We start from the raw sequence: 26,117 nt of genomic DNA, 5'->3' as shown, positions 1-26,117 counted from the left end.
TATTTATATTTTATATTTAGCATTTTATTTTTATATATTTATATAATTATACTGTATAATTTATTATATTATTGTAATTTATATAATTATACATATTTCTCAATTGCGTTATTAATTCATGTATTTATTATTTATTAATAATTTATATTATATAAATTATTTTTATGATTTATATTTATAGTTTTATTATTTATTATATAATGTTTCAATTTTTATATACATAAATTGCTTAAGTCACTTTTGATAAAAGCGTCTGATAAATAAGTAAATAAATATTTTATAATTTTATTTTTATATATTTTTTGTTTGTTTATACATTTACCTCTTAATATACATTTAATATTATAAACTCAGTGTAATATTTATATTTTACATATTTTATATAATAAAAATTTACATTTTACTTTATTTTTTATTTATAATAGGTAATTTAGCATTTATAATTTATATATTTAATTATACTATATAATTTTTACTATTTTTTATATATATATATATATATATATATATATGTATAGTTTTTTTTTATTTAATCTATTTATAAATGTTTTCTTTACAAAGAAAAATTGCAATAGGAGATAAAGATATAATTAAATACTTGCTGGTAAATGACAAAACAGACATTGATTGGTTTTCAATTTTCGTCCTTATAGTCGAGTCTTTCATTATCATCTCAGTTTTTATTGTCGATCCACAAATGCGTTTCATTCTGGTGAAGAACCGCCCCTAGACAGGAAGAGACTGTCTGACTGACATGAAAAGTGTAGTTTAGAAGCGTTTGTCAGGATCAGATCAGCGTTCTTTCATGTAATCGTCCTGAAGACACCGAACAACTGCATCAGCATCATGTCGACCTGTGCTTGACCTCCGTCGGCCCGTCACACACACGACCTGCAGTGTTGTTGTGTGTTATCTGGGATTCGCATTACTCCGCCGTGTGTTTCATTTGCCAGGGCCGAGGATATTCTCTTTTGTGTTTTTATTTCTCCGTGTCCCGCTCAACAGCTGTAATGTGTTCAGCAGATGTAGGGAAGAGAATTGGGATTTCATGGATCCTTCAAATATGCCTGTCACGCTGATGTACTGTCCTCTCTCGTTTCTCCGCGTTTATGACTGAAGAGACGCTCGGGTGTCCGTACGGGATTTCATTCATCACCAGGATGTACGGATGCCGAGTGAAGCATCGACACGCTAAAATCACTCAAACATTAAAACTGCTCCTTAACAAACAGATATTTCATAACAAAATCATTATCTGTTAGATAAATATAGTCATTATCTGATCAATAAATAATAATGATCTGATATCTAATAAATGAATAATCATTATCTGATGAATATTTATTTCAGATCATTTTATTTATTTATTTATTTACTATTATTTTAGAACTGTTGCAGATCTTTTTCTCTGACGATGTGAAAAACACACCAGACCGTCTCGAGATCTGAGCGATATCCCATGATTCCTCTCTCGTTTCTCTGCTCAGATCCTCACTCTCGTCTCTCAGCCGCTCTTAAACTTCATTTTCTACACTTTTCTTCACTTTTAATTATTATTTGCATGATTTACTGCAGGAATGTTTCTACAACACACCAGACACCTTTACTGAGAAAATGACGGCGAGCATCCGGAATTATCCATTAATGTTTTAAAAAGTTGGAAAATGATGCACATTTTTTGGCACCTTCTTCAGTAAACGGCTAGTGAAGTGTACACTAGTACAGATGTGAACTCATTGACATTAGCACTTCAGTCTTTATTTTTTTATGATCAAATGCTGTGTCCAGTGTAAAATCTAAAATAATCTATTTTATTTTATTTTACTTTATAGACATCAAAAGAAAAGTCATGAACTAAGAGTATTGTAAGCTACGTTTGCAATTCATTGCAGTCTGTTGTGTTATTGTGAACAAGAATTAATGAGCCAAAATGTCCAAAAAAATTTTTTAAATTTAATTTAAGAGATTTTCTCTTTTTATTTATTGTCTTTTCTTTTCTAGTGTTTATTTATTTATTTATTTATTCATTCTAGATTTTCATATTAATTCTAATTTATTTTATTTATTCTAGTATTTCATTTTTTTTTTTTATTTACATTTATTTATTGAAATAGTTTATATTTTATTTATATTTTAATAAATTTTATTTTAAAAAAAATTACTGATCTGAATGTGCCAAAATGCACAAAAAAGTTAATTTAATTTAATTTAATTTAATTTAATTTAATTTAATTTAATTTATTATTCTAAATTTATTTTCTTTTCTAGCATTTTATTTATTTATTTATTTATTTATTTTATTCTAGTTTTTTATATTTATTCTATTTATTCTAATTTATTTTATTTATTCTAGTATTTTGTTTTATTTTGGTATTTTTTTTTTTATTTACATTTTATTTATTGAAATATATTATATTATATTATAATATGTTATATTATATTATAATTTATTATATTATATTATTATATTATTTATATTAAAATTATCACTGATCTGAATGTGCCAAAATGCCAAAAATAATTTAATTTAATTGATTATTTTTTTCTTATTTATTTTCTTTTCTAGCATTTTATTTTTTATTCTAGTTTTTCATATTTATTCTAATTTATTTTATTCTAATAATAGTTTATATTTTATTTATTTTAATACATTTTATTTATTTAAAAAAATATTACTGATCTGAATGTGCCAAATTGCCAAAAAACTAATTTAATTTATTATTTTTTATTTTTATTTATTTTATTTTCTAGCATTTTATTTATTTGATTTATTCTAGTATTTTGTTTTATTTGTTATTTTTTTTATTTACATTTATTTATTGATATAGTTTATATTTTATTTATATTAAAATTGTCACCAATCTGAATGTCAAAATGCCAAAAATAATTTAATTTAATTTAATTTAATTGATTATTTTTCTTATTTTTACTTTTCTAGCATTTTATTTTTTTATTCTAGTTTTTTTTTATATTCTATTTATTCTAATTTATTTTATTCTAGTATTTTGTTTTTTTTTAGTTAATTTTTTTTATTTACAATTATTTATTGAAATAGTTTATATTTTATTTAAATTTTAATAAATTTTATTTATTTAAAAAAAAAATGATCACGGATCTTATTTACAGTTTGGTTTCTTAACAATTCCGTGAACAATTCTGTTGTTACTTTTGAAGTTAAAAATACTTAACCATAATTATGCTTTTTTTTTAAAGCATAACTTATTTTAATGTTTCTTTTTTTAGTGACATTCAGAAGCAGGTTTTGTTGTTTATCATCATGTTGTCATATGAACAAACTGAAGGTCTTTTATTTGATCTTGTTCTCAGGACCGTGCGGACATGGGATTTGACGTCGGAGAAGAAGCACAAGTCTGTGTTCAAGCCTCGATCGCTGCAGGGCAAGAGAGTGACGCCCACCTGCTGCACCTACAGCCGTGACGGCAAACTCATCGGCGCAGGCTGCCAGGACGGGACCATCCAGATCTGGGACAGGAACTTAAGCGTAAGTGTGTCGTTTCCTGTCGTCTGTGGCTCAATCCTTATCTTTACGCTGGATCATTAGCCTGAGTAAGATGAGCAATAAAGATCTGCTGTTCAGCGTCATGCCAGACCTAGCGTGCAGGTCCCTGGACGTCTGACCGTCCCGGATGCGGGGGGTCGGAGGTCATCAGAGCGCTGACACTGACCAGGTCTTCGGCGTTTACTGCGGTTCTGGGCTGTAAATGGGCAGCGTGGGTGTCCGGCTGTCTCGTCTCACGTCTGACGGGATGAATAGGGCAGAAGGGGGTGATTCACGCTGGACGCTGGTCTCATGACTGATTTGCTGCTGTTTGTTTGGTCAGGGCATCACGCCCGTGTGTGGTCCTGAGAGCCGGGACGGGCCCGAGTAAAGACACTCGTGTTCTTTCTGGGGAACTGTGGGAAGCTGTTACTGTGTCCATGTGAAAATCTCACAGTTTAACCCTGTGAAGCCTGTTCTGTGAATGGACAGCCTAATTATTAATATTTTGATCTGCTCCTTCATTGCTTTAGTCAATCAATAATAAATTAAACATTCTCCTGTGTTCATTTTCACAGCGTTTGTGCTGGAGAAGGTGATTTTGTGCTGCTGTTTTTTAGGAAGAGTGAAAATAAGATTTGACAGATACACACATCTGTGAGCCATCACGTGATGATACCGTATGAAACAGATCACAGAACAGATGACAATATTCCAATATTAATCACAGTTTCATCATATTATGTTTTTGCTGCATAATAAACTGATTGCCAGACCTTTTTGATATTTTATTTTATTTTATTTTATTTTGTTTATTTATTGTTTTATTTTATTTTTTATTTTTGTATTTTTTTTGTGTATTTTTTGTATTTTATTTTTTATTATTTTTTTATTTTTTTAAATTTATTTTTATTTTATTTAAATTAAATTTATTTTATTTTATTATTTTATTTATTTTTGTATTTTACTTTTTATTTTTTGTTTTATTTTTATTTTTTATTTACTATTTTATCTATTTCTTTATTTTATTTTTTATTTTTTATTTTATTTTATTTTGTTTTATTTTATTTAGTTTAATTTTATTTTGTTTTATTTTATTTTAATTTTATTTAATTTATTTTATTTTGTTTTCTGTATTTTTTTATTTGTATTTTTTGTATTTTTAAATTTTTATTTAATTTTATTTATTTTTGTATTTTACTTTTTTTATTTTGTTTAATTATTTTTATTTATTTTATTTACTATTTTATCTATTTATTTATTTTATTTTTTCTTTATTTATTTTATTTCATGTTTTATTATTTTTTTATTATTATTATTATTTTTTTTTTTGTATTTTATTTTGTTTAATTCTTTTTATTTTATTTTATTTTATTTTATTTTTCACCATCCGTATACTAACCGTATAATCAGCTGTATTAAACTGGCTTGTCCATTTTAATGCTAAAAAAACCCTATTATTTATTTGCTGTAAAGCGTGTAAACATCAAATGAAGTCTTGACCAGAGTTTAGACATTAACTGGTACATGTTGCATGTTTTCCTCTCATTTGCTAAATGTGCAGGTAAAGTGTCCATGTTTTAGGCCAGTCGTACCATTTATAAAGTTGTTGAGAATCCGAGGCAGGCGGCGTACGGTCATGTCTTTTAACGGAGAGAAAAGTGAGTTGTTTTTGTTTCTGCCCACTCATGATTGTATATTCTCTGACCTCAGCGGACGGGACTCATTGGCTTTGACGTTGATCTCGTTGATCTGTTTAGGATCAGGATCCCAGAGGAAATGAGCAGGTGAGAGAGAAGCAGTGGTTCACAGCTGTGACTCCAGCTCCGTGTTTTACTGTAGTCGGAGGTGGCGGTAATGAGAAGACCTTTAGAAACTCTTTCTAATGCAATTTTAAAAGATTGAGTAGGTGTTGTTTAAGTTTTAGTTCTTTCCCATGACGTGACTGCTTGATGGATGTTGTTGCCACATTCTTCACAAACTTCATTCCCAACAAGCGTGGAAAGTTTACAGCAGAGATCCTCGACTGGTGAGTCGTGGCCCAAAAATGAGTCTCAGATCTGTTCTGATGGGCAAACTACAGTCCCGTTTGTAAACAAAGATTTATTAAATAAAAATATTATATTATATTATTACAAAAAAAATATATATAAAATATATTAAATATAAAAAAATATATATTATATAATATATAAAATATATTATATATATATATATATATATATAGCGTGAAATTATAAAATTATACATTATAATACTATATATAGTATTTTAAGGTTTATGTTTATATTAATATTTTTGCTTCAAATAATAATAATTATAATATAAATAATATGGACATTTAAATAAAATATTAATTAAATAAATTTAATATTAAAAAATTAAAAATAATATTAAGTTAAAAAATATTAAGATAAAAATAACATATATATATATGAATAATAAAATTATATATACTTTTATGTGTGTGTGTGTGTGTGTGTGTATGTATGTGTATATATATATATATATATATAAACATAATATAATTTGTATAAAAGTATATAATTTGTATAAAAATTTAATTAATTTAATAAAGAATAATATAATATATATATATATATATATATATATATATATATATATATATAATATTTAAAATATATTTTTATGCGTGTGTGGCGCAAAAATGATTATACATATATAGTATTATCATGTTTATATGTTTGTATTTTATTTAAAATTTTTATAATAAAAATATGTAATGTGTAAAAATGTATGTAATTTGTGTGTGTATATGTGTATATACGAAGATGATTTATCATAAAAACAAAAATCAGAATAAGGAAATAATATAAATATTATAAAATAATAATATAAATAATAAATATAATACATATTATAAAATATATATAATCATATATATGATGTCCTGACCAAACAAACATGAGAAATTCTTTATAAATAAAATAATACAAATTTAACACAAATAATGCAATACAGTTTTTGTTTGTTTGAGTATGACTGCGGTGTTGGTCACCATGTGACGTCCAAATCTGGTCCTGAAGTGAAACTTTACTCTCTCTCACCGCAGGTGTGACGCTGTTATTGAAAACATTTTTTGTTGAACTTCCTTTAATAACTTTTCGTTCTAAACAGAGCTGAAGAACATCAGAATGAGGACGTGTTGAACTGGCCTGTCTCAAGCCGTTAGCGTCATTAAGTCTGAGGGGACGAGGGTTTAATTGGTAGCAGGAATGTGAAGTTAACGCGGAGCGTATGGGCCGTGCATTACACTCCCGTAAAACCCCATCAGCCCCTGCGCTGGACAGGCTTCACTGGGTGTGAATGTGGGACGGAGATGCTTACAGTACCGACCGTGAACAGCAGGTCACATGTCTGTCTCGTGTGCAGTCAGGCACAGCGGAGCGAGACCTCACTGCCTGAACCGCCGCTTTTACAGGAGATGTTCAGATGTTGAAATAGTCAGGTTAACGTTCACGGTCACTGTAAGTCAATCATTCATACATGAATCTGTCTGACTGACCCAAGGCAAGGCAGATGTGGGTTACTTTATGTGCTTTTCTTGAATGCATTCACTTTTTGCGTTGTCTGTTTGCTGTTTTCTCTCAGAGTTTTGTGATATATTTTTTTGTGGGTCTCACGAAACAGGTCAAAAAAAAAAGAAAGAAAAGAAAGAAATATTAAATTAGATTTTGCATAGAGAACATGAAGCCTATTTTTAAGATTTCCTTTGCATTGTGATATTTTTCATTACTGTAAAACAAAAACATCTTCATTAACGTAAGCAAAATAAATAAATAAAAGACGTAAAGTTTTTCATTGAAATGTCACAGGTCGAAAAATATTAATGGTCCTAAAATTTTCTATGTTTTATTTACTTCTTTATTTACAAAACGTTTTTATTCAAAATCTATTTTTTTCAAAATGTATTTGTTCAAAATTTTTAGTTTTTTTTTTAAAAAGCAAACATTATTGATTTTCTTTATACAATATCTATTTATTTAATTCTTTATGTATATGTATGCATGTATTTATTTAATTATACATTATCTATGTAATTGCTTTTATGTAATATAAATACATTTTTAATGCAATATTTTTTTCTTTGTGTAAAAATAGTTTAAAATACTTTCTTTGTGTTTCTTAGTATTTTGTTTTATGCAAAACTAAAAAATAAATTAATTAAATTACAAAGGGTTTTTTTTTCAAAATTGATTTATTTATTCATGCATGCATGCAAAATGGATTAATTTATCTTTTAGCTTTGTAATATTAATTTATTTTTTCTTTATGCAATATTTATTTTTTCTTTGTGCTAAAATAATAAAAAAAATGTCTTTACATTTTTATGCAAAAATAAAAAATAAATTAAATTATAAAGGTTTTTATTCAAAATATATTTATTTATTTAATCATGCATGCAAAATTTATTAATTTATAGTTTTTTTTTTAAATGTATTTTATGTAATTGCCTCTTTGTAATATTAATATATTTTTTTTCTTTATGCAATATTTTTTTTCTTTGTTCAAAAACAATAAATCTTTGTTTCTTTGTATTTTTTATGCAAAAAATAAAAAGAAATTAATTAAATTATAAAGGTTTTTATTCAAAATTAATTTATATAATCATGCATGCATGCAAAATTTATTATTTGTTTTCTTTTTTTAATTTTATCTAATTGCCTTTGACATATTAATTTTTTTCTTTATGCAATATTAATTTATTTTCTTTGTGCAAAATGTATTTTTTATGCAAAAAAAAAAAAAAAATATAATATATATAAATTAAATTATAAAGGTTTTTAATTTAAAATTTATTTATTTATTTAATCATGCATGCATGCAAAAAAAAGATTAATTTATTTGTTTTTTTTTTTTTTTTTTAATGCAGTACATATATTTTATATTTGTTGAGGTGAAATGTGACCTGTACAGGTCCTTATGAGATTCACCAGTAGAAAAAGTGAAGAAAACATTTGCGTTCTGTGTGATATACCCTGAGTGCTGCCACCTGTTTAATGGATTCCTGGTATTTCTACACACGTCCTGAACAATGACACGTCACGCCACTGAACTTCCGCTCTGCTTTTTGCAAAAATATTCACAGACTATGTGAAACCGATCTCGTCTAGATAGCATGTCATGTGTGCTGCGTTCCTCAGTGACAGATCCATGTCTAATGTTTATGGAAAAGCAATGAAATTTGCCAAGAACCTTCTTAATGTTGTCGCTGAACTCCATTAAGGGTTGACAACAATTACCCAAACGAGACATATTGAAATGATGTGTCATGAAATGAACACATGCACTTGAGTTTCTGAGCCCAGCGTATAATGCGTCACATGATCCAGTGTGTGAACAGACGACTCCGAGGCAGTTATTCATTCGCCGAGCGCTGCCAAGCGTGGACTCGTACCTTCTGTGTTCCTCCACAGCAGCCCAAAATCCTGTAATTTATTACTGCTTGTTCTGTCAGACTAAATATTTACCCAGCATTCCCCAGCAGCTTACAATAACAGTCCGTTCCTCGAGGGTCCATTGCAGAATCGCTGACCTATCTTCTGGGACAACACTGGCTTTTGAGGAAGAGTAGGGCCACATGATTTAATTGTTGTGGAAAATGTGGGTGGAGTCACGGAATCTAGTCATAGAAATGGAATTTACTGTTTAACGCAGAATATGAAAGTTACAACCTGCCACATAAAAATACAAATAAATATAGCTGCGAGCAGCAGTTATCGGGGCCAAGCACAACAGAGGCAACATGAGGAGCAAAACAAACAAGACCAACTGTAAAATGATCAATTTGAGACATTTTTACATAATTGCAGGCAAAATGGTTGAAAAACATAAATACAATCAATTTTTATGATTTAATTGCTTGTCATGTTGGACCAAAAGGTGGCGCTGTCACCAGATTAATGTGTTATTGTGAGTGTGGCATAACAATGTCACACAGAGAGTTTGGTGTCAATATTCATAATCATTGCAGTTATAGCTTTGGATCTGTTTTGTTGTTTTGTAATTAAAATGGCGGCCATGTTTTTCAAGGCACACCAGTGTCATAATGGACTATGATAGCAAATGAGACAAAGATACTGCACGTCAATTAGACCAACTGTAGTTAGAGCCAGTTTCATGTTTTGTTGTATTTTAGTGCCACCAAGTGGCGCTGTTGCATCACTTCTTTTGTGTGTCCTCAGAGTGCCTCCATACATAAGTGTGCCAAATTTGGCGAAAATATCTCATTTCGTTTAGGAGTTATAGCCATTTATATTTATGAGCACATAAAAAATGACTTTGATTACATTTTATTGGCACTTACGATCAAAATTTTGACATTTGGCCATTAGCAATTAGTCAACTATGGTGGTTTCGTCGTGACCAGAATAACGGTTTCAAAGATATTCGCTAGATATTTTTTTTGTCGTGCTTTTCGTTGAATTCGTTTGTGCGTTTTTCGAGAACAGTTAAGTTTATCAAAAAGCTTTTAATAAATTTTTGCCAGCATGGTCTGAAGATGATCTGAGCCAATTTTGGTGAAAATCAGATGAACCGTCTAGGACGAGCTCGAAAAAAGTAATTTTTTGGAAAATTCAAAACGGCGGAAAAATCAGACCAACAGTACTGTAGTTAGAGCCAATTTCATGTTTTGTTGAATTTTAGCACCACCAAGTGGCGCTGTTGCATCACTTCTTTTGTGTGTCCTCAGAGTGCCTCCATACATAAGCGTGCCAAATTTGGTGAAAATATCTCATTTCGTTTACGAGTTATAGCCATTTATATTTATGAGCACATAAAAAATGACTTTGATTGTCTTTATAGCTTCTTTGGAAAATTCAAAATGGCGGATTTTTTTTAATTTTGACAGAAAATGAATTTATAGAGTCGTGGCACTCGAGCGATTGAGTTAGAGACTCCAAAATTGCTGTGGTTAATATTCACTGTCCTCTATACGTGTGCCAAATTTCATAACTTTCCCGCTAGTGTTTCTATGGGCTGCCGTAGACTTCCAGAGCAGCAGAAGAAGAACAATAGTTATAGTAGTATTTTACAATAGTTGCTTACGAACCTTCGGTGCTTGTCCCCTAATATCTCATTTTGTTTAGGAGTTATAGTCATTTATATTTATGAGCACATAAAAAATGACCCACAAAAATCAGACGCACCATCTAGGACGTTTTGTGTGTCCTTGGAGTGCCCCATGCAAATTTGACGAAAATATCTCTTTCGTTTAGGAGTTAAAGCATTTATATTTATGAGCACATAAAAAATGACTTTGCATTTAAAAAATGGTCATTAGCAATTAGTCAACCCGCTATGTTTTTCCAATTTTCCTACAGTGGTTTTGTCGTGATCGGAATAACGGCTTCAAAGATATTCGCAAAAGTTTTTGGCCGTGCACTTCGTTGAATTTGTTTGCGTGTTTTTTGAGAACAGTTAAGTTTATCAAAAAGCTTTTAATAAATTTTTGCCAGCATGGTCTGAAGATGATCTGAGCCAATTTTGGTGAAAATCAGACAAACCGTCTAGGACGAGTTCGGAAAAAGTAGTTTTTTTGGAAATTTCAAAATGGCGGAAAATTTTGAAGTCAATCAGACCAACGTTACTGTAGTTAGAGCCAATTTCACGTTTTGACCATCGCTTTTTTTGTGTGTCCTCAGAGTGCCTCTATACATAAGCGTGCCAAATTTGGCAAAAATATCTCATTTTGTTTAGGAGTTATAGCCATTTATATTTATGAGCACATAAAAAATGACTTTGATTACATTTTATTGGCACTTACGATCAAAATTTTGACATTTGGCCATTAGCAATTAGTCAACTATGGTGGTTTCGTCGTGACCAGAATAACGGTTTCAAAGATATTCGCTAGATATTTTTTTTGTCGTGCTTTTCGTTGAATTCGTTTGTGCGTTTTTCGAGAACAGTTAAGTTTATCAAAAAGCTTTTAATAAATTTTTGCCAGCATGGTCTGAAGATGATCTGAGCCAATTTTGGTGAAAATCAGATGAACCGTCTAGGACGAGCTCGAAAAAAGTAATTTTTTGGAAAATTCAAAACGGCGGAAAAATCAGACCAACAGTACTGTAGTTAGAGCCAATTTCATGTTTTGTTGAATTTTAGCACCACCAAGTGGCGCTGTTGCATCACTTCTTTTGTGTGTCCTCAGAGTGCCTCCATACATAAGCGTGCCAAATTTGGTGAAAATATCTCATTTCGTTTACGAGTTATAGCCATTTATATTTATGAGCACATAAAAAATGACTTTGATTGTCTTTATAGCTTCTTTGGAAAATTCAAAATGGCGGATTTTTTTTAATTTTGACAGAAAATGAATTTATAGAGTCGTGGCACTCGAGCGATTGAGTTAGAGACTCCAAAATTGCTGTGGTTAATATTCACTGTCCTCTATACGTGTGCCAAATTTCATAACTTTCCCGCTAGTGTTTCTATGGGCTGCCGTAGACTTCCAGAGCAGCAGAAGAAGAACAATAGTTATAGTAGTATTTTACAATAGTTGCTTACGAACCTTCGGTGCTTGTCCCCTAATATCTCATTTTGTTTAGGAGTTATAGTCATTTATATTTATGAGCACATAAAAAATGACCCACAAAAATCAGACGCACCATCTAGGACGTTTTGTGTGTCCTTGGAGTGCCCCATGCAAATTTGACGAAAATATCTCTTTCGTTTAGGAGTTAAAGCATTTATATTTATGAGCACATAAAAAATGACTTTGCATTTAAAAAATGGTCATTAGCAATTAGTCAACCCGCTATGTTTTTCCAATTTTCCTACAGTGGTTTTGTCGTGATCGTAATAACGGCTTCAAAGATATTCGCAAAAGTTTTTGGCCGTGCACTTCGTTGAATTTGTTTGCGTGTTTTTTGAGAACAGTTAAGTTTATCAAAAAGCTTTTAATAAATTTTTGCCAGCATGGTCTGAAGATGATCTGAGCCAATTTTGGTGAAAATCAGACAAACCGTCTAGGACGAGTTCGGAAAAAGTAGTTTTTTTGGAAATTTCAAAATGGCGGAAAATTTTGAAGTCAATCAGACCAACGTTACTGTAGTTAGAGCCAATTTCACGTTTTGACCATCGCTTTTTTTGTGTGTCCTCAGAGTGCCTCTATACATAAGCGTGCCAAATTTGGCAAAAATATCTCATTTTGTTTAGGAGTTATAGCCATTTATATTTATGAGCACATAAAAAATGACTTTGATTACATTTTATTGGCACTTACTATCAAAATTTTGACATTTGGCCATTAGCAATTAGTCAACTATGGTGGTTTCGTCGTGATCAGAATAACGGTTTCAAAGATATTCACTAGATATTTTTTTGTCGTGCTTTTCGTCAAATTCATTCGTGCGTTTTTCGAGAACAGTTAAGTTTATCAAAAAGCTTTTAATAAATTTTTGCCAGCATGGTCTGAAGATGATCTGAGCCAATTTTGGTGAAAATCAGATGAACCGTCTAGGACGAGCTCGAAAAAAGTAATTTTTTGGAAAATTCAAAACGGCGGACAAATCAGACCAACAGTACTGTAGTTAGAGCCAATTTCATGTTTTGTTGAATTTTAGCACCACCAAGTGGTGCAGTTGCATCGCTTCTTTTGTGTGTCCTCAGAGTGCCTCCATACAGAAGCGTGCCAAATTTGGTGAAAATATCTCATTTCGTTTACGAGTTATAGCCATTTATATTTATGAGTGCATAAAACATGACCCACAAAAATCAGACGAACCGTCTAGGGCGAGTTCGAAAAAGTAGTTGTTGTTTTTTTTGGCAAATTTAAAACAGAGGAAAAATTTTGAAGTCAATCAGACCAATGGCACTGTAGTTAGAGCCAATTTCATGTTTTGTTGAATTTTAGTGTCACCAAGTGGTGCTTAAGTTTATCAAAAAGCTTTTAATAACTTTTTGCCAACATGGTCTGAAGATGATCTGAGCCAATTTTGGTGAAAATCAGATAAACCGTCTAAGACGAGTTTGAAAAAGTACTTTTTTTTTGGGGGGGGATTCAAAATGGTGGAAAAGTTTTCTTGACGGAAAATGACGTCATAGGTGGTGGTGGTATTTTGAGCTGAAACTTCACATACACGCTTTGGGGACATCAGAGACTTATTTTACTTCTTGTAAAAGTGGCATGACCCCTTTAAAACAGAAAAACAGAATTTGTGAAGAAATGAAACTAATTTCATAGGGCTCTGGAAGAGGTGAAAATCCCTCATGCTGATCCAGTGGATCACAGACAGTCTGCTGTGAAATCACCAGCACAAACCACAAGTCTGTGAACACGTGTCAATCAGAAGGCCGGTTTGGTTAAACCAGCCTGACTCTGACATCTATTGCTCATAAACGGAGAATGCAGACAGACATCATCCATTAGCAGCCAGACCTTGATCTCATCCATGGAGATATTGGGAAGGACAGATGTGCTCCTGAGGATTGATCCTCTGGATGATTCCGAGCAGGGATTGGACATTGATTACGGGGCCGTGACCTCGTGTCTCGCGCTCTTCAAAGCGGAGAGGTGATGTCGTATCTTCTGCGTGATGTTACGTCAGCGTGTGTTTGACTCATTTGTCTTTTCAGAATAGTCTTTGACAGTTCCTGTATGGCAGCTCTTATTGCTTTAATATGTCATATCGTTTTATATAAATCAACATGTTTATGTTTTCATTTATAATTGTAATCTCAATTAAATTGTGATATTATTATATATAATTGTGTATTATATTATGCATTTTATTACATTAAAGTACTTATACATTGTTACAAATTTTTTAAAGAGTATAATGCTTTAAAATGCATAATACAGTAAAATGAAATTGTTATAAATGTATAAAAATTTTTATAATTTATAATCTTTCAATTTATGATCATAACATCAATTAAATTATATAATTATATATAAATATATTAAAACAATTTTATAAATATATTTATATATATTTATATTTTAAATACTACATATGTATTTATAATATAATAATTATACTTTATATTACATATTATATTACGTATTGTTATTATTATTATTATTATTATTATACCGCACATGAAATTGGTTGTAAAACATGTTTTATTTACCAAAATGAAAAATTGTAATGCATTATATTACATCGTATTACATTTTCACAGTTACACCATTAGATTACAATGCACTAAAACACAAAATTAGGTGTAGGTCATGAATTTTTAATGCATTACACTGTTTTAAAAGTGTATAAAAAAGTAAGCGAGTTCTATAATGTATTTTAAGTGAGGTTACAGTTATTCACGAGAACATACGAATCATTAAGTATGCAGTAAAATGCATTGAGAAGAGCTTTAGTTTGAGCGCGTGATTCATGCGTCTTCCTCAAGAAGTCTCATAGACGTATTAAGATGTTTGTCGTTTCTTTGCTCTTTGATCCACTTCCTCTGTTCATCTGTTCATCTTCCTGTAGAACAAACACACCCTGAAATTCAACACATGGAAACATCCAATCAGCCGCTCCTGTCTTCCGGAGGTCACACGTCTCATCTGTACGACACTTGCATGGGTTTGGTTTCTTCCTTGGACTGGGCTGATAAAGTTAGCACAACTTTAACCTGGTATAGTCACCTCTGTGTAAAACGACAGACACATTTCTGCAGCTGCTCGGTGAAATCTGAGCACTCGTTGTTCGTAACACTTCATCGCTCGAGCGCAGCAGATCATCCTATTCTTTTAATCAGAGAAATAAATCACAGAAAAGCGATTAAACCAAAGACTGATGTAAGCCGCTCTGAAAGGAAGCACATATCCGTCTCTCGTGATCTGATTGTTTTCCTCCAGCTGCTGGGACACGTGGGGTTTCATTTTCGACTGCACATCTGGGTGAGTTAGTTCACACTTGAACATTCACCTCCGACGCAGCAGGAAAATGAAGTGTCCTGAGATCCGTGTGACTGTAGCGTCTCATGTTGAGTTTTCCCACAACACAATGAAGCTTTGCATCATTATCATGATTAGACTGAACTGTTTGTTGTTCTCCATGTCATTGTTATAGTCCCGAATGCTGCAGATAATGACTTTTATTCTGGCTTGTTCTGAACCGCCAACTTGGACCGCAAGAGACCATCTGACCCAAACAACATTAGTTTTGTTTTTGTGGAAAATTCATTTGGACGCTTTCGGAGATGCGAGCTCCAGGCCGTCAGCGACCGTTCAGAGCTCGAGTACCCGCCGAGAACAGCTTCATCTCGGCCAGTCCTTCGGGAATTTTTCGCTGGCTCTTCTGTAGATAGTGTTTAAACATGAGGTATAATTCGTTTTGGGTATATCAAACAGGCCATTTTTGGTCTTATTAATAATTACTTGTTCCAGAGCTAATATATTTGGCTTAAGGGTTATATTAAGTTTCATAACTTTATATTTACATTGAAATTAAATCCTATACTAACTAGAACGCGGATTTTGCACATTTGACTGAACTGTTTGCTTGTGTTTATTTCATATTTTACTTCTTTTACTGTTATAATGGCTGTTGTTGTTGATTTTAAATATTAATGTTCAATAAATAATATTTTATATAAATAACATGCTATATTTTTTGGTATTGAGAAAGAGTCCGTTAGTGATTTCGACTTCAGTGAAAGTTACATTAATACGCCATTAGATGGCAGTAAAGCCTGTCTTTAGGAGTGAGTCAGTCAGTCGCAATAAGACTTTTATATTGAAATGGACTGAAACAAGGAAGTTGTTTTTACTTGAAACAACATCTTACGAGACACAACTGACAAATGCATTGTCTAGCGCTGTCATGGGAAATCCTCTTAAATGTTAAAAGGACAAAGACAAAGATATCACTTTCCTCAGAAGACATTCAAACTGATTTTGTGATTATGAATATAAGATTGACTTGAAACTAGATTATCAGCTAGATGCAGATAATACTCTCTCTCTCTCTCTCTCTCTCTCTCTCTCTCTCTCTCTCTCTCTCTCTCTCATAATACTCTACATATTACAGTGAGTTTCAATGAAGCGACTCAACGTTCCTTAGAATTGGTAACAGAGGCTTGGGCTCAACTGGTGACCTGTCATCTTGAGATTTGAATCCGTAGTTTCTCACAAAAGAACTCCATTCCTCACTTGTGTCGAACTGTTGTATAAACGCAATATCACACTGGTAGCCGTGCGATATGGCTCTATATCAGCATGCTGTGATTACCTACAGCACTTGGCCTGCGGCTACTCGTGTGATATTGCTAATATATATATATTAGGGGTGTAACGGTACATGTATTCATCCAGAACCGTCACAGTACGGACGTCGCAATTCGGTTCATACAGTCAGACGACGAATATAGTCAGTCACAGGCGATCCACACTCCAATCCAGAAGGGGGCGCTCATGGTAATGCAACACTGTTTGCTAACCACCACAACAGGAAAAAGAGCAGAAGAAGGGACGGTCTATGCACCAACCCAAAACAAGAGTTCAGATGGCACGCAAGAGCTTGCTAGTAAACTATATGCTAAGTTTCGAGTCATTTTTGTGACGCGCTCCACAAAGTTCACGGAAAAGGAAACAGAGATGGCAGAAAGCGGCACCTTATTTGTTTTCTTTATTTTACAAAAACACAATGTTTTGTTTTTATTGTGAGTGTACACTCACTTTACAGTTTCGAATGATATCTTACTCTTATCTGTATGACTGTAAATGGAGTATTTTAAGTTGTTTTCCACTTTTACAGTGAGACACAATCATTTGAGCCAAAAGAGCCATTCTGTACTGTAATGTGTAAATCGTCAGATCATCACCTCAAATCCAGTGACTAGTTCACCTTGTATCAACCTGAAAACACTTGCATTCATTCCTGGAAGTTGCATATTTGTGCATAAATATATTTTTTTACTTCGCTAAAGCAATTAGCAATACGCTTGAGAAGACATGGTGAACTGAACAAAGATGGCAGGTGGATTTGAACTTCGCTTGCCCCTCACATTTGGCTTCAGTTACACATTTTCTAACTAAGAGAGCAAACGATCTCCATCCTTCTGTGTTCAATGCGTGAAATCTCCAGCGTGTGATGCTTATCATGCTGTTGGCGATGACAGGCGATGGATGATGGACGTCTCTCGAAGCTCTCGCTGGTAATCAGGGCTGGAAACCCGAGCCGGACTCTGAACGGTGGGAGAACGGTATTCTGGGATGAAGGGGCCTGGATACGTCTTGTCAACAATAATCACATTTCTGCCAGGCTGTGTTCTTTGTGCCCTTCCAGCAAGCGTTACCTCATGTGTGTATCTGGCGGGAGACGAACCCCAGGACTCCTCCGAACAGGAACAGGGCTGTTTTGTGCTCCACGGCCAAAGCCTGAAACCCAAGAAGGTGTCGGGTCGGATGTTTCATGCTCGCGAACTCGGATATATATATCCAGTTGATTTGCACTAATTGTTGATGTGTTATAGATGTCGTTGCACATGTGCTGATGTTTAACACGATTTTCCGGTTGAGATTTCAGGATCGAAACTTTAATACTGCGGTTCTCAACATCTTTAACTCGAAGTCCTCCATAAAGGCTAGAACATTTGGTAACACTTTACTTAAAGCCTTTATATAGATTGCATTATAAAAGTGTTTTAATGCAACAACTTGTATGATCTCATGAGTAATTGTATTCACAGTTATAATACTTATCTATTCATTGAACACACCTTTAGAAAACATTATGCATTAAAACACATGACAAACAACCAGTTTGAGATGTATCTGCAAATATTATAATGCATTTTAACTTTGCTTACAGTTATTTATGAAAAGATGCATTATAACGTACATTATGAATACCTTTATAATGCATTATACATAAAGGCTTTAAGTAAAGTGATACCAATTTTTTTTTTTAAATTACATTTCCCAATATATTCACATAGAAAATGTTTATTTTAAACTGTAATAATATTTCACTATTTTTACTGTATTTTTGATCAAATAAATGCAGCCTTGAGCAGAAGAGACATCTTTCAGAAACATTAAACAATTTTAATTATTCCAGACTTTTGACCACCAGTGTATGTTTTTCAGTAAACACAAAAGATGTTGAGGGGAAAATATTTTATTATTTATTTTATTATTTTTATTTTTTGTCATCCCAAGTTTGCAATGTTAAAAAATATTTTTATTTTATTTTATTTTATTATTTATTTTATTTTATTATTTTTATTTTTTTGTCATCCCAAGTTTGCAATGTTAAAAAATAATTTTATTTTATTTTATTTTATTATTTTTTTGTCATCCCAAGTTTGCAATGTTAAAAAAAAAAATTATTTTATTTTTATTTTATTTTATTTTTTTATTTTTTTTTATTTTTATTATTATTTTATTTTATATTCATCATCCCAAGTTTGCTAAGGCTCCTGGTTGAGAAGCAATATTAAAAAAAGAATAATTTTGTCTTTTATTTTATTTTATTTTATTTTATTTTATTTTTCGTCATCATAAGTTTGCTAAGGCTCCTGGTTGAGAAGCAGTGTTAACAAATTTATTTTATTTCATTTCATTTCATCATCCCAAGTTGCTAAGTCTCCTGGTTGAGAAGCACTGCTTTACTATAATTTTTGCGATTATGAAAACATACTTTTTCCTTTACAGTAACACACACTGATGAATCATGCGCTGTAAATCCAGCGATAGTTAATAACATCAGTTGATTTCACGTTGTCTTTCAGGTTCATTGTCTTTGACAGACGTTGTGAATAGCGCCGGGATGTCCTTCGTTTTAAGTGAAACAACTTTCCCAGGCGCGTCGTGAATTAATTTGGCCCTAGTGAGTGTTGGGAAATCAGCAGAGCCACTCGAGCAGGTGGAGAAACTCTGATAAAGACGGACAATTATGCAGAAGTAAATTGGTTTGGCGAAGAGTGGTGCGGTGAGGACGGTACGGGAACACGTAATCTGGCACTGGTGATGTGTGTAGCCGCGTTATCTGGTCGTTCCAGGTCTATGACTTCCTCTGAATGTTCTCCAGCGCGGTTATACGTACAGACACACTTCAGCTTCTCTCCTTTGACTCAGTCTCTCTCTGCAGCTATTTCTGTACCTTGTTTTTTTTCCTCTGTCTCTCACTTTTACGCTGTCGATCCGTTGCTTTTGCCCCCTCTTGTCGTTCCTTCCTGTCCTCAGCTCGTGTTTTGGCACTTTTTGCTTCTCCATCCATAAACTGGCTTTAGTTTCCATCACTCTTCATTTGTTTTAATTGAGCGGGGCTAGTTGTCACGACTCCAGTGAAAACTTCTCATGGTGGGTTTATTTTTGCAAGTCAGTTTCTGTAAAGACTCAAACCGTGAAGTTTTGTCTACAAAAAAAAAAAACCCTATTGAACGTTTCCACTGTTACCGACCAGGAAAAAGTTCATTATTTAGTCACCATCATGTGATTCCAAACACACATGCACATATTTTTCCACATAACACACATGATTTGAGGAATCACTCATGTCTGGAGCAGAAATCCCACAAATGCCACACACTTGCAATTTGATCACATGCGAACTTGCGAAGCATCACTATTACCGTATTGTACTGATTATAAGACGATGTTTTTCTTATAAGAAATACATCTAAAAAAACTGGTTTGTCTTATATTCAGGATCTAGACTTTTACATGTCAATAATACACCCGCAACAATAGGTGGTGCCAAATACGCATAAAATGAGTGCGCCAAGAAATACGGTGTCAAGAGTGTTATGTTAGAAGATCGAGAGGGGGTATAATGATATTTCATGTATTCTGACTTATTTACACTGTTAAAGAGTTTGATTCTCATGCTAAACATGGCCAACGTTTCAAAACACGAGTTGGACGTATGACGGAGTATTTCTGTGCCAAAAATACTCTTCCAAATCCTCATAAACTTTGCAGTCTTTTTTTCGAGTATGTGCCTGTGTGACGTCAAGAAGGTCGGAATTCCTTGTACGGGCTCTTCCCCCGGAAACGCGCTGCGCACACGTCAACCAGAGCGAGAGAGTATGAGTATGCCCATCAACGCGCGTTCGGCTTTACGGAAGTCGTCGGCAGCGCTGCACAGGTCACAGGACTTCACGAAATCAACGTCACCAAAGAAGTGTGTTTTTGGTTGTGAGGGAAAGATAACCTTGCTTCCCAAAGAACCCAGTGTTCAGTGGAGCTGAGAGTTTTGTGCTCACGCATTACATTGATGAGCTCTCCATATTTGTTATTAAAATAACCATAGAAACTCATAGTTGCAATCACTTTTTTATTGGTTAAAATGAATGGAGAATATCTTGTGTTTTTCCGTGGCTGCTCGAGCACTCAGGATCGGCGCTTATGGTTTCATAAACAAGGCCCAGTTCTACACTGGATTTACAGATCGTTTGAAACTGAAAGATGGAGCGGTCCCAGTGGTAATGATCCCGGTCATGAGTCGGAAGCGCAGGTGGAGAGTAAAACTGCTTCAAATGTCTGTTTTGTTGGCAACAGGCGCCTGAGTGCATATAATGTAAACAACACAAACGTAGTGAATTCATAAATTCATTATTCATCATTCACTATACGCTATATTCATTATAGTGATTCAAAAGTTATCCAGGGATAATGCGATGGTGTATTGTGTGTGTTTAAATACATCTGTTTAGATGATCATTGATAGCTACGCTAAAGCTGCGCGTGCTCGTCACTCTTTAGCTCCGCTCACACGGCACGCCTCCAGGAGCTCAGCTGTTTTCGGAAATATTCGGTACAGCGTATGTATCTTTTATAAATATGATAAAACTAAAGACTTTTTGGAGATATGAAGGATGCTATACTACTCTATAGGTACTCAAGATTAACATGAGATTTTAATAATGCTAACAGTCAAAGAAAAGCTCACAGTCTGATGGTGCGTTCACACCAGATGCGAATGAAGCGTTAAGCGCGAGTGATTTACATGTTAAGTCAATGCAAAGACGCGAATAGACATCCGGTGCTGCGATTCGCGCGAATGAGGCGGTGCGAATAGAGCGTTTCGGGCGAGTTGAAAAATCTGAACTTTGGCGGAAATTCGCGCCGCGTTAACCAATCAGGAGCTTGCTCTAGTAGTGACGTGATTACGACGTAGCGAGCGGAGGCAGAAATCCGAAACAACTACGGAGGACAAAATCATCATCGCTGTATGTGGATACCCTGGAGCTGTACGATACATCTTCATACTTTTATAGAAACAGGAATAAAAAGGATCTTGTTTGGAAGAAAGTGAGTGAGGAGGTCGGACAATCTGGTAAGTTGTAAAACACGCTCTTTACTCAATTTGAGCTATATATGTACATATTGAGACTACAAGCTAGCTAAAGCCGGCAAATTGAGCTTATTCGCCGTATTTTACAACTACTTTCCCGCTGACGAGTTGATGTGTTTATTCAGAGGAAGTGTGCAGAAACGAGACGAGCCGCCTGGCAGAAGCCCCTCTCATGGCGCGAATTCGCGTCTGTTGTGAAGTGAATTTCACGCGCGAATGAAGCGAATAAACTCAAAATGTTCAAGCATCCAACTACACGCGAATAGCGCGATTTATTCGCCCGTACGTGATTTTAAAATGTAAGATGATACCCAGATTTCAACTATTTTTTATTTTATTTTATTTTATTTTATTTTATTTTATTTTATTTTATTTTATTTTATTTTATTTTATTTTATTTTATTTTATTTTATTTTATTTTATTTTATTTTATTTTATTTTATTTTATTTTATTTTATTTTATTTTATTTTATTTTATTTTATTCCTGGATGAGAAACTATTTTATTTTATTCTATGCTATGCAATGTTGGTTGAGAAGCACTGCATTACTATAATTTTTGTGATTAACATTACACTGACACACCATATTTCTTGGCGCTCTCGTGTTACGCGGTTTGTCGTCTTATATTCGGATCATACGGTACTATCTCGCATGCTACTTCCTTACGTACAAATTGTGGCACCTAACTCATCCCGCACCGTTTGTCGCAGGCTCATGAATGAGGTATCAAATCATATGGCTTACTGAGGACAACACTGCTATGACTTTAATAAGCGATCGGGCGTAGAATTTTCGTCCAGCGGGTGAAAAATCATGTGATAAAAATCCCATTGGACGGAACTTTGTGACATCATATCTCCGCATCAGAATATTGTAGAGACTTGGGGGAGGGCTCATTTCACTCGGCCTAGCAAGCAGCCAATAAATGGTGAAATTTTAACTTCATAGCCACGCCCTAGCAACCAGTTACAGCATCCTAGCAACCACCCCATAGACTTACATTGAAAATGGTGAGAGGGATATCTCTGGATCAGAACATCGTAGAGACAAGTGGGTGGAAACTCTCTAGCCACGCCCTCTTTTGATTCAGACACACATCCAGTCTATTAGTTTCACCCTGGTAACTGTCTAGCCACACCCTAGCAACCACTTAGAGCACCTTAGTAACCATATAGTAACATGAATAAGCCGTATCTCAGCACCACAGCATCATAGAGACTCTGGGATTGGCTCTTTTGTTTTGCTTAGAAACCAGTCTGCAAGTATCACCATGATAATCACGTAGCCACACCCTAGCAACCATTTAGAGCACCCTAGCAACCATATAGCAACATGAACAAGCCATTTCTCAACACCACAACGTCATAGAGACTCTGGGATTGGCTCATTTGTTTTGCTTGGAAACCAGTCTGCAAGTATCACCATGATAATCAGGTAGCCACACCCTAGCAACCATTTAGAGCACCCTAGCAACCGTATAGCAACATGAACAAGCCATTTCTCAACACCACAACGTCATAGAGACACTGGGATTGGCTCATTTGTTTTGCTTGGAAACCAGTCTGCAAGTATCACCATGATAATCAGGTAGCCACACCCTAGCAACCATTTAGAGCACTCTAGCAACCATATAGCAACATGAACAAGCCATATCTCAGCAACAGAACATTACATAGACTTGGGATTTCACTTTCTACCTATCACATAAAAGAGCCTAGTAACTGCCTAGTGCCAGGTTTTGCCACGGCAAGCAACACTCACACTTTCTTCAGAAAATGTACACGTCTAGTTCTTATTTATTGTCTTAATATTTATAATTGAATGTGCTAGATGTCTGAAATTACATAGATGACCACTGATAGAGAAAACAAGCATTTATGCAAATGGACATTGCACTTAAAACTTTTGTTTTTGAGATATAGACCTGTGACAACTTGCCCCAGTCTGCCTGACTGGTGATTTATAAACCATCACGTCAAATCATTTTGCTTCACATTGTGGCCTGTGTGATTTAGATTTATTTGTGCTAATGTCCACTGCTGTAGTATAACGGTGAATATGTGATGAATTTCAATGGTTTGGAAGCAGTTTAGATGTTTTCGCAGCTTCAGGTACTTTGAAGCCGTTCAGCTCCAGATTTGTGGACTTTGGCACTCGTGTTATGAAGCAAATTCTAACCAGACCAGGGAAATTGACGTAAACTAAAACCAAAACCATTAAATAAAATAAACATTAGCTAAAATAAAGTAAAATATATAAAAAGTTATTTTGTTTCAGCTAGTTGCCAAGGAATCTAAACATTCTGATTGATTTTCTCTTCTGGTAGAGCTCTTCAGACAGCCTGAAATTGTGAAATGAGAAACGTTATTAGATGAATCATAGATACTTTGATCATGTATTGAGTTCATATTGTATTGCGGTCATCATCTGTTTTATTACCCGAGCGTTGAGCCGAGGCTGTGATGTTCTGCTGGTCAGATTGCTCTGTTCTTCATGGTTTGTGACATTGAGGGCACTCGAACTGTTATTGATCAGACTAATGGAGCTCAGAAACATCTTGCTCAGGCTTTAGACACACTGGAATCTGTATCAGATTCATATGTCCGGTCCTCACTTTCCTTGAGAAACGGCTATCCATGTTTTTGCTGTTATTCGGTAGGGGGCGCTATTACGCATCTTCTGTAAGAGTACAGAATCTCTGGATCAAAACACAGGTGAAGAAGAAGCAGAAACAAGCGATTGAAGCATTGCTGACGCACATAAATAACACGATCATCAAACATTAAACAGCATATAAATCAAAACTGCCTAATGTTTTTTTTTTTTCTCAGGTTTTTCTTAACAATGTTGCTTTTTAATGAAACTTACCCACATTCAAGTGTTGATAAAAAAAAAAGAATACATGAAGCTAGAATAATTTTTTTGTTGTTGTTTAGAAGCAGAGGCTCCGTTCTTTCTTTTGATGTATTGTATGTTCAGATATTCATACAACAATATTCTGGGGGTCATGACATTTTTGTGAAAAGATTAAAACTGCTGGCGCTGAGTTAAAGAGTTCAATAGAAATTATAAAATACAATCATATTTTAAAATGTATTTATTTTTAAATTATTTTATTTTAATTTATTTCATTGAATCTATTTCATTTGATTTTTACTTTATTTTATTTTAGTTATATTAAATTAATTGTAATTTCCCCATTTTCTTATGTGTGAATTTATTTATTTAATCTGTTTAATTTATTTCATTGTTTAATTATTTTTTAAATTATTTAAATTATATTTAAATCATTGTAATTTCCCCATTGAGATCTTATGTGAATTTATTTATTTATATAATTAATTTATTTCATTTGATTTATTTTTAAATATTTAAATTTGATTTAATTCATTGTAATTTCCCCATTGAGATCCTGTGTGATTTTTTTATTTATTTATTTATTATGTTATTATTTTAATTACATTTGATTGCTTGTAATTTTCCCCATTGAGATCATTTGTATGAATTTATGCATTTATTTAATGTATATATTTAATTTAATTTTTATTTATTTTTTATAATATTTTATCGCCTTATTTTTAATTTAATTTTATTTAAGTTTAATTTATGTTTGTGGTCAGCTCTCCACTATCCTACTAATAAAAAAGTGGCAAAAACCAATAGATTTGTAAAATATTAGCGTTGGGGCTCCTTCAGTTCCTCTCGGGCTCTTCATCGAGCATCTCTGAGGTGTCTGTTCACCCTCCGTTAGATCCCTCAGACCTCAGAGAAAATAAATCATTCTCACGCTCTTATGTAACTAGCTGTTCAGCGTAAAGACTCGGGTGGTCCAGTAATTGAAGAGACAGGAGCTCTAGAAGAGGGTTTCTCCGCTCAACTTTAAAAGGTTTTGGTTCATATATTCGTTCTCAGTCCTTGTGTTGTTGTTTAATATGAGAAACGGGGATGAAGGATGGCAGCATGTCAAAAGCAGCTCAGAAAACTGTATGCACCGGTCTGGGTGGCGCTTCCAAGAATGAAGCGGTTTCCAGAGTCAAGTGTGATGTTGTTTTTTTGCTCATTTTGCAGATGAAAACCTCATGTCCCGCAGACGGTCGGGTATGAAAGGTCTTTATGTGTGTTGAGAGAGCGAGAGAGGCTGTATTAATGGAACGCAGGTCTCATCCAGACGTGTTGAAAGGTCCTCCGTTTCTCTAATGTGAATCTTTGTTTTGTTCCAGGTCCACACCAAGTTCCACTGCCGTCAGGCCCACGCTCCCGGATCAGACACGTCCTGCCTCGCCTTCTCCTACGACGGAGTAACGCTGGCGTCACGAGGAGGTTAGACCAGTCCCCCGTTTT

The 26,117-nt window shown here is 33.6% G+C and overlaps 1 protein-coding gene across 1 annotated transcript in view; it reads left to right on the top strand.

The window, feature by feature from the left end:
* The window catches only part of LOC127520487 (WD repeat-containing protein 70), an 87,314-nt gene that overhangs the window by 33,943 nt on the left and 27,254 nt on the right, over window positions 1-26,117 (top strand). Inside the window, exons 10-11 of the mRNA XM_051908637.1 lie at window positions 3,328-3,502; window positions 25,997-26,096. Of these exons, the coding sequence (XP_051764597.1) occupies window positions 3,328-3,502; window positions 25,997-26,096 (275 nt within the window). The remainder of the gene's footprint in view (window positions 1-3,327; window positions 3,503-25,996; window positions 26,097-26,117) is intronic.

Source organism: Ctenopharyngodon idella, chromosome 10 (assembly GCF_019924925.1).
Source record: "Ctenopharyngodon idella isolate HZGC_01 chromosome 10, HZGC01, whole genome shotgun sequence".
Taxonomy (NCBI): domain Eukaryota; kingdom Metazoa; phylum Chordata; class Actinopteri; order Cypriniformes; family Xenocyprididae; genus Ctenopharyngodon; species Ctenopharyngodon idella.
This window is presented reverse-complemented; position numbering and strand designations above follow the sequence as displayed.